This window comes from Perca flavescens, chromosome 16 (genome assembly GCF_004354835.1).
Source record: "Perca flavescens isolate YP-PL-M2 chromosome 16, PFLA_1.0, whole genome shotgun sequence".
In the NCBI taxonomy this organism is placed as follows: Eukaryota; Metazoa; Chordata; class Actinopteri; order Perciformes; family Percidae; genus Perca; species Perca flavescens.
In genome coordinates, this window is record NC_041346.1 from 28,902,702 (window position 1) to 28,917,269 (window position 14,568).

The 14,568-nt window shown below is 42.1% G+C and overlaps 2 protein-coding genes across 3 annotated transcripts; both read left to right on the forward strand.

Annotated features, from left to right (window-relative positions):
* The first annotated feature begins 1,130 nt into the window (after positions 1 to 1,130).
* LOC114571102 (tripartite motif-containing protein 16-like) lies at positions 1,131 to 2,978 on the forward strand. Its single transcript, XM_028601904.1, has one exon. It carries the CDS (start codon positions 1,154 to 1,156, stop codon positions 2,813 to 2,815), a length of 1,662 nt encoding a protein of 553 aa, XP_028457705.1. The 5' UTR covers positions 1,131 to 1,153; the 3' UTR covers positions 2,816 to 2,978.
* Positions 2,979 to 7,295: 4,317 nt separating this feature from the next.
* On the forward strand, positions 7,296 to 13,704 carry LOC114570668 (peptidyl-prolyl cis-trans isomerase). Of its 2 annotated transcripts, XM_028601092.1 has the most exons (5): positions 7,296 to 7,487; positions 7,610 to 7,640; positions 9,942 to 10,030; positions 10,108 to 10,280; positions 13,410 to 13,704. In XM_028601092.1, the coding sequence occupies exons 1-5, from the start codon at positions 7,419 to 7,421 to the stop codon at positions 13,549 to 13,551; spliced, it is 504 nt and encodes a 167-aa protein (XP_028456893.1). In that variant the 5' UTR covers positions 7,296 to 7,418; the 3' UTR covers positions 13,552 to 13,704. The 2 variants fall into 2 exon arrangements, with proteins under 2 accessions (XP_028456893.1, XP_028456894.1); XM_028601093.1 differs by lacking the exons at positions 7,296 to 7,487; positions 7,610 to 7,640 and adding an exon at positions 8,828 to 9,776.
* The last annotated feature ends 864 nt before the right edge of the window (positions 13,705 to 14,568 follow it).

Here is a 14,568-nt window from a genome sequence, read left to right on the forward strand (position 1 = left end):
CAAAATGTTGAAAAAAAAAAAGTTTTTGAATCAAGTTAGTTAATGAATCCCAACGTTAGTCTAATTATTGCCAATGGGAACCAAACAACAAGATGAGATTATTGCAGTTGACACATTTCACCACTAGATGTCAGTGCAGGTTGAACTTGATTAGTGCCCTATATATATATATATATATATATATATATATATATATATATATATATATATAAATATATGATACTAAACTTGATTTGTTTTTAGTGGTGCTCTGGTGATACAATCTAATCTAAAAGATACTAAAACATGAAAATAATAACACTGGGAACGGGTTAAATATATAATACAAGTGCAGTGCCCGTGTTCCCTATATCATCATTGCATATAGGCAGCAATCAGTTTTTGGCATGACACCAGTAGCCGGGGAAACGCAATGAATGAGCCTTGTAGGGATGTCGGACCTCTCCGCCGCCGCTGATTTACTGCGCATGTTTGGGGACACATGCACAGAGATTTCTTGATTTATAGATGGATGAGTTTAGTAAACTTGTGAAAGCATTCAATTCCTGTTCAGAGCTGCAATAAGTAACTGATTTGAATGGGTTGTTTGGCCTAAAAAGCAATGTTTAATTCATGCGTCTTCCATGTTCTGTGCTTGAGTTATTGTAAACAATGTAAAGTATGATTGAACTTAATAACAGGACAACTCAGTAATTTAGTAAACTGGGGTGCTGTCTCCAAACCCTTTGATTCTAAGAAGAGTTTACCTCCTAAAAGCTGAAGTCAGCAGAGTTTTAAATGACAAATGAGCTCTGTTGTCAACAAGTGTTGCTGCGCTCCTCATCACGTATCATACTTAATCTTTTTCTCTCATGCTTATGGTAGTATGGGCATTGCAACACACCCAGTATCTCTCTCAAAGCACTCCTCTTCCAGGAATAAAGTAGAGCTTGATAACCCTTCCCTCCTCTTCCTGCTCTCAAACACAGCCAGCTCCACTGTGTCCACTCATTTCCTTGTTCCCTCCCCTTCAGATCTACAGTTTGCAGATGGGTGTAACCAACATGCTGCTGAAGTACAACAGAGTATCGCTGCTGTTTTTAGATCAGAGCTCAGACTAGTTTCACTTCTCAGGAAGTGAGAGTCAGACAGTCGTCACTGAGCGAGAGATGAAATGGCGCAGAAAGGAGTTCAGCTGGACCGGGAAACCTTCTCTTGTTCCATCTGTCTGGATCTTCTGAAGGATCCGGTGACTACTCCCTGTGGACACAGCTACTGCATGAACTGTATTAAAGGTTTCTGGGATGAAGAGGATCGTAAGTACATCTACAGCTGCCCTCAGTGCAGGCAGAGCTTCACACCGAGGCCTGTCCTGCTGAAAAGCACCATGTTAGCAGATTTAGTGGAGGAGCTGAAGAAGACTGGACTCCAAGCTGCTCCTGCTGATCACTGCTATGCTGGAGCTGGAGATGTGGCCTGTGATGTCTGCACCGGGAGAAAACTCAAAGCACACAAGTCCTGTCTGCAATGTCTGGCTTCTTACTGTGAGAAACACCTCCAGCCTCATTACGATGTCGCTCCGTTAAAGAAACACAAGCTGGTGGAGCCGTCCAAGAAGCTCCAGGAGAACGTCTGCTCTCGTCATGATGAGGTGATGAAGATGTTCTGCCGTACTGATCGGCAGCTTATCTGTTATCTCTGCTCTGTTGATGAACATAAAGGCCACGACACAGTCTCAGCTGCAGCAGAGAGAGCTGAGAGGCAGAGAGAGCTCGAGGGGAGTCGACAAAACATCCAGCGGAGAATCCAGGACAGAGAGGAAGATGTGAAGCTGCTTCAACAGCAGGCGGAGGCCATCAGTCTCTCTGCTGATAAAGCAGTGGAGGACAGCGAGAAGATCTTCACCGAGCTGATCCGTCTCCTGGAGAAAAGAAGCTCTGATGTGAAGCAGCAGGTCAGATCCCAGCAGAAAAGAGAAGAGAGTCGAGTCAGAGAGCTTCAGGAGGAGCTGGAGCAGGAGATCACTGAGCTGAAGAGGAAAGACGCTGAGCTGGAGAAGCTCTCACACACAGAGGATCACAACCAGTTTCTACACAACTACCCCTCACTGTCTCCTCTCAGCCAATCAGCATCCAGCATCCATATCCGTCCTCTGAGCTGCTTTGAGGACGTGACAGCAGCCGTGTCAGAAGTCAGAGATAAACTACAGGACGTCCTGAGAGAGAAGAGGACAACCGTCTCACTGACAGGGACTGAAGTGGATGTTTTACTGCCACCACCAGAGCCCGAGACCAGAGCTGGATTCTTAAAATATTCACGTGACATCACACTGGATCCAAACACAGCACACACAGAGCTGTTATTATCTGAGGGGAACAGGAGAGCAACAGTAATGGGTCAACAAGAGTCTTATTCTAGTCACCCAGACAGATTCACTGACTGGCCTCAGGTCCTGAGTAGAGAGAGTCTGACTGGATGTTGTTACTGGGAGGTGGAGATGAGAGTAGCAGTTTATGTAGCAGTCTCATACAAGAATATCAGCAGAGAAGGGGGGTCGAGTGAATGTGGATTTGGACACAATCACAAATCTTGGGCGCTAGAGTGTAACAACAACAGTTATATATTTAGGTACAACAAAGTCCAAACTCCCATCTCAGGTCCTGTGTCCTCCAGAGTAGGAGTGTACCTGGATCACAGTGCAGGTATTCTGTCCTTCTACAGCGTCTCTGAAACCATGACTCTCCTCCACAGAGTCCAGACCACATTCACTCAGCCCCTCTATGCTGGACTTTTTCTTTATACTGGAGCCTCTGCTGAGTTGTGTAAACTGAAATAGACAGAAGTCATTTAAGGGTTAAATTCTGTGTTTTAACTCTTCAACTTATTCAGGGTTCAACAGTAAGGGTTGCCCGATGGCCCGGGGCAAATAAAACACCACATGGGGCAAATAAATATAACAACCCACCTGCCTGACATGAGATGTTTAAAAAAAAAAAAAAAAAAAAAAAAAAAAAAAAAAAAAAGCTTTTACAATTTTGACGGTTTTTACATTTTCCAAGTAATTTTTTATGTTTTAGGACTTTTTGCTTTTACATTTGACTTGTTTTCCAATGATTTCGACTTTTATAAAAAATGTTTTTTCACAATTTTTTTTGAAGTTTTTTACTTTTTCAATGCTTTTAAAAAAAAGTTTTTTTCAGACATTCCTCTTCGAGGTTTAAAAAAAGAAAGGGGCCAGTAAAAACTGCCTCTGGACAAGTAGAAAGCTTAACGTTGAACCGTGTTATTTTAGTCTCCGTGTTTGTTGCTGAGAGCTGATTGTTTATGTCATTCTATTTTTTTTGACGTTTTTGTTGCTTTTATCAATGTTTTTTTTGTCAGTTTTTCAACATTTCTTTTTTTGAGATGACCATCACCTGTTGCTTTTTTCAGCCAACATTTCCTCTTTGAGACAATAAATATTAAACTAAAACTGTGTTTCATTAGTAGTTCCCCCCTTAATATTACGTAACACTGTTACCATACATTGCCAAAAGCCACAAGGGCATAACTGCAAAGCATTATGGGTGATATTTCCCTCTGAAGTGACCATCGTTGTTCACTCACTCCCTCTCCCGTTGCCTGGTCGTATCTAAGGTCCGTCCTATTTACTGGAGCAAGTTAACAACATTTGCATTGCAAAAAAGAATATTATGGGATGGGAATGATTGTTCCAGGTATTAGAGAAACAACAGAGCCGTGCAGAGGCCTGTGAAGGGGCAGAGGCTCAAAGTTAAAAAGGGGCATACCTGATTTTAAACCTCCAGGGGTGTGTACAGTATAGGCCTTGATACTGATGTTACCTTTTCATATATTAACATGTATTACAACACTGTAAGGAAGGAGATATAAAAACCTGTCCTAGTATAAAGAATACACCACTATGTGTAAAAAAAATAAATAAAATCAGTCAAATAAAGTTTAGTCTTTAACCCTTGTGTATTCCTTGGGTCAAATTTGACCCATTTTAAAAGCTTTTTTATATCACAAATATGGGTTACTTTCAACCAAATTTCCCCAAAATAACCTGGATGCATGCATGAACATTCTTCACAGATAAAACGAATCATTACTTCCATTGAATTTGTTTGTTTTTTGCATAAACCAGTCTGTGATCCACTCAACATCCTCTTATCTTAACTATTAGTCAAAATAATTCATAATTTCTGCTTTTTTAAACTCAAAAATGCGGTATAATGTCATTTAAGTTCGGTTTATCGGCCATTAATGAAACAAAGCGTTGAAAAAAGCAAGAAAAACGTTGGAAAAGGACAACAAGTTGATGGTCAACAGGAAGACGACGCGAGGGTTAAGCGATCAGAAGAGTCAGATGTGCGTTGTGTGGGTGAGGAAGAGAGAGAAAGTCAAAGCCTGCTGACACTGCTAAGAAGTGTCTCAGTGGGACTGACCTGATGTCATGTTCAGCTTACTGGTTCCAGAGGGAGCTACAGCCGGGGACATGCTTCCAGGAGACATGACTGCTCCACACAAAGAGCTCAAACTGAATGTAATGGGTCCGGGGCCCCTAGGGGGTGTTCAGAGTTACTGCAGGGGCCCACCAAATTATTATTTTTAAGTTATTATTCATTTTTTTAAACTTTTTCATTACAAAAACAAAACGTTGCACATCTATAACATGCGACAGGTCCGTTGGAGGGGGAGACGTTAGTCAGATGTTGCAAAGAAACTCCTGTGTACTGTCTGACTTACAACAAATAAATGTAATAATAGGCAACGTTTTGGTACTAGACCATCATCAGGCTAAGTAAATGTAATAATAGGCAACGTTTTGGTACTAGACCATCATCAGGCTAAGTAAATGTAATAATTTGGCAACGTTTTGGTACTAGACCATCATCAGGCTAAGTAAATGTAATAATAGGCAACGTTTTGGTACTAGACCATCATCGGGCTAAGTAAATGTCATAATGGGCAACGTTTTGGTACTAGACCATCATCGGGCTAAGTAAATGTAATAATGGGCAACGTTTTGGTACTAGACCATCATCGGGCTAAGTAAATGTAATAATGGGCAACGTTTTGGTACTAGACCATCATCGGGCTAAGTAAATGTAATAATAGGCAACGTTTTGGTACTAGACCATCATCGGGCTAAATAAATGTAATAATAGGCAACGTTTTGGTACTAGACCATCATCGGGCTAAGTAAATGTAATAATAGGCAACGCGTTTTGGTACTAGACCATCATCGGGCTAAGTAAATGTAATAATAGGCAACGTTTTGGTACTAGACCATCATCGGGCTAAGTAAATGTAATAATAGGCAACGTTTTGGTACTAGACCATCATCGGGCTAAGTAAATGTAATAATAGGCAACGTTTTGGTACTAGACCATCATCGGGCTAAGTAAATGTAATAATAGGCAACGTTTTGGTACTAGACCATCATCGGGCTAAGTAAATGTAATAATGGGCAACGTTTTGGTACTAGACCATCATCGGGCTAAATAAATGTAATAATAGGCAACGTTTTGGTACTAGACCATCATCGGGCTAAGTAAATGTAATAATAGGCAACGTTTTGGTACTAGACCATCATCGGGCTAAGTAAATGTAATAATAGGCAACGTTTTGGTACTAGACCATCATCGGGCTAAGTAAATGTAATAATAGGCAACGTTTTGGTACTAGACCATCATCGGGCTAAGTAAATGTAATAATAGGCAACGTTTTGGTACTAGACCATCATCGGGCTAAGTAAATGTAATAATGGGCAACGTTTTGGTACTAGACCATCATCAGGCTAAATAAATGTAATAATAGGCAACGTTTTGGTACTAGACCATCATCAGGCTAAGTAAATGAAGGGAGTTTCTTTGCAACATTTGAAAGTTTTTTTTATAAATTAAAATGTCTTAATTATTCCATCCATCCATCCCAAGATAACTGTTGTCCGCTTATCCGGGGTTGTGTCGCCAGGGAAGCAGCTCCAGCAGGGGACCCCAAACTTCCCTTTCCTGAGCCACGTTAACCAGCTCTGATGGGGGAGTCCCGAGTCCCGAGTCGCTCCCAGGACTAGGTGGAGATATAATCCCTCCACCTAGTCCTGGGTCTTCCCCGAGACCTCCTCCCAGCTGGACGGGCCTGGAACACCTCCCTAGGGAGGCGCACAGGGGGCGTCCTTACCAGATGCCCAAACCACCTCACCTGGCTCCTTAGTACTCAGTTCCTCAGGGATGACTGAATGTCTCACCCTCTCTCTAAGGGGGACGCCAGCCACACCTCCTGAGGTAACCCATTTTGTCCGCTTGTACCCTGGATCTCAAATTATTAGCAAATATAAATCATAAAAAGCCATAAAAGTTTGTGAAAAAAAACACATTGATGATGGGCTTACTGACCTAAAGGTAAGATAATCACTGGTAGCCATCCACGGATACAGTTAATAAGGATTCACTGTGCCCACATGGATGTTTAACATTAAAACTTGATTCATTAAATCATGCCAACAATTATTGTAATAGCTTAGTATTCTATGCACTAAAAAGGTATGTATAAAGACTTTAGGCTGCCCTACACGTTATTGTAAGCCCAGTTTAATATGCAACTCTATTTTATACAATATGTGTAGTAGGGGGTCCCTACTCCGTCTCTCTTTCAGTTAAGGGGTCCTTGGCTTAGACCATTAAACACAGAACAGTTTGGATTGTTTCCAGTTTCTGAAATGTGAGGATTTTTCTGCATTGGGTACTTTTACTTTTAATACTTTAAGTACATTTTCCTGACGATACTTAGGCCTTCATACTTTTACTTAAATTGCATTTTCAATGCAGGACTTTTACTTGTGACAGTGTTTTCACCGTGTGGTATTAGTACTTTTTCTTAACTAAAGTCTATCACTGATGTAGCCTTCAGTAACTGACTAAATGTAAGTTAGTCTTCTCACCAGGTGGGATTTCTGCCAGAATAGACAATCATTAGTGCACTTTAAATACAAATAGGGTTTTAGTTGGTTGGTTTAGGAGCTGTCATGGGAGTAGACAACATATAAAAACACTTTTATTTTCATGTAGGGACACATATTTCCAGAAGATAGCCACCTCCCTTTTCTTCCCCACTGAAAGGCATTTTAACCGCACCTATTATTTTGGGGTGGGTTAGATTTGAACACGTTTGTACACGCTTTCAATGCTTTCAACTTTTTTTTCAGAAACTGCTCATTGCTCCGCCCCTGTTAGCAACGTTTCCAACCGCTTAACTCCGCCCATCTTCATACCTATTGGTCCGTTCTTGAGCCTGAACATTGGTTGTGATTGGCTGTCGGCTGCCTCTGCGTCTCCGGTGCATAGGCTCACATAAATACAGAAGTGTATCCTGTCTGGCACGCTGTCCATACAAGTTTATCTTTTACACCCTAAAGCACGAGCTCGTTGGGAAACATGGCAAAACCCAGAGTTTTCTTCGACATCACTATTAATGGAGCTAAGACTGGCAGGATTGTAATGGAGGTAAGGAAAGCATCACTTAACTTCCACTCAACTATGGTTTAAAATCGGCGGCTTAAATGTGTTTTACATTTAACCCAAGTATGAGTTGCAAAAAAAGGCCTGTGTGTGTGTTTGTTTTGCAGCTCCGGGCTGATGTGGTCCCAAAGACTGCAGGTAAGTTTGTGAAAGCTTTCTAAAGTTGATTGCATGCATCAGTAACTGTAACCACAGAGTTGCTGCTGCTCTGGCTTTTTACTTACACACGCACACACACACACACACACACACACACACACACACACACACACACACACACACACACACACACACACACACCTGAAAGGGATTTGTGATTGGCTATCAATCCTCACCTGAGCGTCTGGGTTTAAAATGGAGGCGAGGCTGTGGGTGACTCAGTTTGTGAGAGCCTGCATAACAAGTTGGTAGAGCCAAAAAAAAAAAAGTGTGTAAACCGTGAGGAGTGCCACAGTACCACTTATATGATCAATGAGTGGGGAGAGGATTAAAAATAACTTTTCTTAGTGTCCTGGTGTTGGTCATTTCCACTTGGTGGATGACCGCAATTTATACACAACCTTGATGTAACTCCCAACGTGAAAACCTGCAAATTACATTACTGACTGACTGAGATATTTTGGTCTCCCAGACCAGTCTTGTTTAGGTTATGAGTAAATGGTTCAAATGCATCATTCTGTTTCTGCAGTTTTAATTGTCATATTCTCTGAAGTTAAGATTCTGACATCATTCTTCCTTCATTTTCCTACATCCATGTAATGCCTCTGTCTGTTTTGTTTTTTTTTCTCAACTTTGGGCAAGTAAAAGTTAAGAGATATTTGGCTTAAAAAAAATCTGAATGCAGGGTTCAGTTGATGTTGTGATAAAGGTCTTTAATGTCATTCATGGTCTTAAAAAGTCTTACATTTGACTTTGTGAAACTTGCAGAAACTCCGTACAAAGAGACACAAATGACCACAATGAGACTCAAAACTGCTTCAGAGATACAAACGACCACAAAGAGGCGCAAAAAAAAAAAAGACCAAAAGGAGATTTACGAAGTACGAACAACCACAAAGATGCATATGACAACGGAGATGCAAAATGACCAGAAAGAGATTTAAAAACAACTGCAAAGACGCAAAACAACCGCAAAGAGACTACTCAACATGACTACAAAGTGACACAAAGTAGCCCAGCACTACTTCAAACTGATGCAACCCACCATAAAGACACGCTAATTGGACGATTAATACAACGATTATTTTTCTGTTTCCTAATAAAAACCAAAATGTATCTCAAATAAATACCCAAAAATTCTTAATATACTTTATTAAACAACAGTTTTTTGCACAGCAAAAAATCTTCTGCTTTACACAAAATAAAAATGTTGCTGTTACAAAATGAAAGGCCAGCCTGTTTAAGCTGGCTAACGTTAGTCTAATGTTATGTATTTGACTCGTAAACGACCACAGCATGAGTCAATGCTAACTAACGTTAAGTCGTGACTCGTGAGTTAGCTAACGTTAGACGGATAACGTTAAAAGCTACTGCAATCTGCTTGCTACCGTTATCTAGATCTAGGAGCTGTGCACGTTGGTGGTGCTAGGCTAACCAACGCATCTTGGCTCTCTGTGCAGTTTGTTTGTGCTAGGTTAGTAGCTAATGTTAGCTACTAGAGATGACTGTGTTTTGCAGCCGTAAGCTAGCTACCATTCAAGCCAACGTTAGATGACTAACGTTAGCTAAACACAGCTGTCTAGGCCTAGGCACCAGTAGCTAGCTAACGTTAACGTTAGCTACTAACCTAGCACCAACAAACTGCACGGAGAGCTAAGATGGTTAGCTAGCACCACCAAAGTGTGCAGAGCTCAAGCTACACAACACACTGCACAAACATGAAATGAATTTAGCCGACATTAGTACTAAATTAGTACTTAGTTATTATTGTCTCCTTCACGAGTGACAACGGGGTTCCTCCATTTCAGATGCTCCCACATTGCTGGTGTGGAATGCCAACTCCATTTGGCAAAGACTGCAAATAACGACACCTTTTACGTTTGGGACTAAATTTGAAGAATTCCCATACCTTCGATGATTTAGGGCGAGCTGTTTTTTCTTTTTTTTTGGTCTTTCTTTTATTGGGGCTTTTTGCAGGGCTTTGTTGGGAATTATGTGAGGAGGTTGCCATTTCGTCCTCCATTCTGCAACGTTTTGGTCTCCCACGTGTGTGGCGAAGCATTGACGCAAAAAATATGATGTCGACGTCATGCCTAATGCAAAGCAGTATCACAGGTAGAGCTAGATGGAAAATATTGATGCAAAAGATAATTAATAAAGTACTCAACAGCCTGGCTAGTGACCTGGGTGGTTTGAGTTTGAGAAATAGTGCTTGTTACTTGTGACATGAACAATTTATTTTTCTGCAGTTAATGAAGTGCCGTGTCTTTTATTTCACAGAAAATTTCCGTGCTTTGTGCACCGGGGAGAAGGGTTTTGGCTACAAGGGCTCCACGTTCCACCGTATCATCACTAAATTCATGTGCCAGGTAAAGTAAAGGCAAGGAACTAGATCTTTGTAATGGCTGTGGCCACAAATACTGAGTTAACCTTTTACTTTTTTCAGGGCGGGGACTTCACCAATCACAATGGAACTGGAGGCAAATCCATCTACGGGGAGAAGTTTGCTGATGAGAACTTTCAGCTGAAGCACACAGGCCCGGGCATCCTGTCCATGGCTAATGCCGGGCCCAACACCAACGGATCCCAGTTCTTCCTCTGCACAGAAAAAACTAGCTGGTGAGCTCTACTTTAACCCCTGTGCTGCTGCTGCTTTCAGGTTTAGTCAACATAGAGCAAAGATTAATCGATTCAGTTAACTATTAAATTAATCGCCAACTACTGAGCTAAACCGGCCACAATATCCCACGTCTTAATCGGAAAATACAATATTCGGAAAAAAGGCCTTTTTATTCAGAAAATACCACCGGAATATAACATGACCTGAATCAAATTCATAATGTCATATCCGGAATAATAGTGGAATATTAGGGCTCCTGCACACTGGCTGCGTGGCGTGAGCGTGGTGTTTTCTGTCTTTGCACACACACAACATATACTGATCTGATTACAGCAAAGACAACGTCAGCAGTATTGACGGCAAAATAGGCTCCAGAATATTTCGTTCTGTATTCACAGGTGCAATATTTGACAATTTATTAAAATACATTTAGATCTGCATTTATGTGAAAACCTAGAGACTTTCAAACATCAAAATGTCATTTACAGTGGGGGAAATAAGTATTTGACCCCTTGCTGATTTTGCAGGTTTGCCCACTTACAAAGAATGGAAAAATCTACAATTTTAATCATATGTACATTCTAACAGTGAAAGACAGAATCCCAAAGAAAATTCCAGAAAATCACATCATATGAATTTATTAAAATTGATAACCATCTGATGAGGAAAAACAAGTATTTGACCCCCTGGACAAACAGCATGTTAATATTTTGTAGAAAAGCCATTATTGGCCAGCACAGATGTCAAACGGTTTTTATAGTTTGTGACAAGGTTTGTGCACATTTCGGCAGGGATGTTGGCCCTCCTCCCCTGCAGACAGCCTCCAAATCATTCAGGTTCGAGGTTGTCGCCTGGCAACTCAATTTTAAGCTCCCTCCAAAGATTTTCAATCGGATTCAGGTCTGGAGACTGGCTAGGCCACTCCAGAACCTTGATGTGCTTCTTCTTCAGCCACTCTTTTGTTGCTTTGGCGGTGTGCTTAGGGTCGTTGTCGTGCTGAAACACCCATCCTCGACCCATCTTCAGCTCTCTCACTGAGGGAAGGACATGTCGGTCCAGAATTCCACGATACATGGCCCCGTCCATCCTCCCCTCAATACGATGGAGTTGTCCCGTCCCCTTGGCTGAAAAGCACCCCCAAAGCATGATGTTGCCACCACCATGCTTGACGGTGGGGATGGTGTTCTTTGGGTTGTACTCTGTGTTCTTTGCCCTCCAAACACGACAAGTTGAAAAGTTCTATTTTGGTCTCATCTGACCACATCACCTTCTTCCAGGCCTCTTCTGAGTCGTCCAGGTGGTGAATGGCGAACTTCATGCGGGCCTGTACATGTTTCTTCTTGAGCAGGGGGACCTTGCGTGCGCTGCAGGATTTCAACCCATGACGGCGTAGTGTGTTACCAACCGTTTCTTTTGTAACTGTGGTCCCAGCTGCCTTCAGTTGATTCATCAGTTCCCCCCTTGTGGTTTTGGAATGATTCCTCACCGTTCGCATGATCAGGGACACCCCACGAGGCAAGATCTTGTGTGGAGGCCCAGACCGAGGGAGGTTGGCGGTGGTGTGGTGCTTCTTCCATTTCCTGATAACTGCACCGACAGTTGATCTTTTCTCTCCAAGTTGCTTTCCGATTCTCTTGTAGCCCATCCCAGCCTTGTGCAGATCAACAATCTTGTCCCTGATGTCCGTAGAAAGCTCTTTGGTCTTGCCCATGGTGGTGAAGTTGGATGCTGGTTGTTTGGGTGTTGACAGGTGTCTTTTATACAGGTAACGAGGTGAGGCAGGTGTATTTGATGTAGATAATTGGTTCGGATTGGGGCTGTGTCTTAAAGAAAGACTAACTGGCTTGTAGGAGCCAGAATACTTGCTGTTTGTCCAGGGGGTCAAATACTTGTTTTTCCTCATCAGATGGTTATCAATTTTAATAAATTCATATGATGTGATTTTCTGGAATTTTCTTTGGGATTCTGTCTTTCACTGTTAGAATGTACATATGATTACAATTGTAGATTTTTGCATTCTTTGTAAGTGGGCAAACCTGCAAAATCAGCAAGGGGTCAAATACTTATTTCCCCCACTGTATTAATATGTATTTGTGTCAAAATGACAAACTTATTTTCCTATTCTATTTTGCCTGGAAAAAACTTCCAACACGCTTGCGTGTCGCATGAAGAAATAGGCGTTGGTTCTATTTTGAGCAAGCAGTGTGTAAGCTCTAACCTGTTAACATGGGAGCCGAAATAAAAACGGACACGCCACGCAGCTGACACATTGCTTTTCCTACTCGCCTCGACTCTACTCGCCTTTTTTGGTTTTCCATTACGAAAAAAAAGTACCTGGTACCTGCTATCAGGTTCTTTTTTTAGTACCTGCTCAGTCGAGGTTCCAAGCGAGCTGAGGCGAGCCGAGAAGGTGACGTGAAACCCTGCAGGCTGCTGATTGGTCGGAAAGAAGTGTCACTGATCACTGCATTGCTAGCGAGAGACGGCATTTTTAATAGTTTAGCCAGCGGTGTTTTTTTTTTTGCTGCCGGAGGCTCCACGCAGAGCTTTCTCCGTAGCATACAAGTGGCCTGATGGTTATACTGGTGCGCTGGTGTGTGCATGTGTGTCGAGTCGCCGTATGCGTGTGTGTGTGTGGGGAGCTAGTGAGCGAGGGAGAAGTGAGAGAGTGACGGCGATTATCTCCGCAGCGAGTAGCGACTCTAGAGTCATATATATGTGACCACGGTGGGAAATCTGGAGCAGTAAACGTTAACTATGTCTTTGATATCATGTTGTTTACGGAGACGGAGAACCAGGAAATGTGTCGGGGATATGTCAATGGGAAAGCAATCTACTAAGCCACGCCCAGGGCAGTCACTATGACGACCAGCCACGCTGAGGCGATACTAAAATCTGCAATGGAAAACGGACGCACGGCGAGGCGAGTCGAGCTGGTACCATGTAATGGAAAAACGCCATTAGTGTGCATGTAAACATACTCACGATGCACATTTTCACCATTTTCTAACATTTAATAGACCAAACAACTAAGCCATTACCGAGAAAATAATCGACCATGAAAATAACCGTTAGCAGCAGTCTTGAGGTGTTCGTCTGGCGTACTAATCGGCCTCTCTCCCCTCCAGGCTGGACGGGAAGCACGTGGTGTTCGGCCTTGTTGTGGAGGGCATGGATGTTGTCAAGAAAATGGAGTCGTATGGCACAGACAGCGGCAAACCGAAAGACAAAGCCAAGGTTGTCATCGCCGACTGTGGTGAACTAAAATAGTTTGGGCTTGTTCTCCCGTAAGATTCATTCTTTATTATCGACATTTGTTCGTGTACCCTTTTGTAACTTCTAATCTGTTCTCTGAGGACATTTGTTAACACGTTCTGAATAAAATGTTGCTGATGGAGTAACTAAAGCAACTTGAAAAGCTAACTTTGTGTATGTGCTGTCATTCAACATGGGATTCTTCCCTGGAGAACGCTCGCTTTGTTTAAACATTTGACCACCAGAGGTCATCATAAGCATCAACTCAACTCAGGGAAATATGTGGAGTAATACATGTAGTGCAGTGAAATGTTCCCTGTCAGTGTTTTCCTCTTCTATCTGATGTTTCTGGAGTAATAGTCCCGCTGCATTAATGTTTGTTTCATTTTCCTGCTGTAGATGTTTAATGTTTTAATGCTCATTTTAACTCCTTTTTATATACTGTTGGGTAGTTTAATCTACAGCCATGCATCATGAGGCCTGTACTACAAATCAAGATCAACAAGCCCTGGATTTCTTTCAGTTAACCGGCTTCACCTAACCTAACAACCACGGTCAACCCAGGTTTTTCCCCAATCTAGAGACGCGTGCGTTCGCATAAAAGGGTCGGCGATCACGCCGCGTGTCTAATCGCAAACGTGGACAAAACAAGAGCCGCATATTTCACTCAGGAGGAGCAGACCATAATCCCACAAACGTATCAGGAATTTAAACCTATAATACAGGCTAAAAGCAACAGCCACTGCCAAAGCAAGGAGGGAAAGCTGGCAGAAAAAAGTTACGTGACTTATTGATATAACTACCACAGGAGAAAGATCTCACCATAATTACACTCGTGCATTCCATAATTTTTAACTTGTTAAAAACGTGTTGCTGTATTATTTTAGTTGCAACCCTGGCAATGGCAAATGATCGTGGGAGCAAATCAAAATGAATATAAAAACACTATTCAGATCGCTAAGTAGCAGTAGAAATACTTGCACATATTTTAAGGCCAACAAGTACAAGGCAGAATTGCAGGGTCAGTCCCTT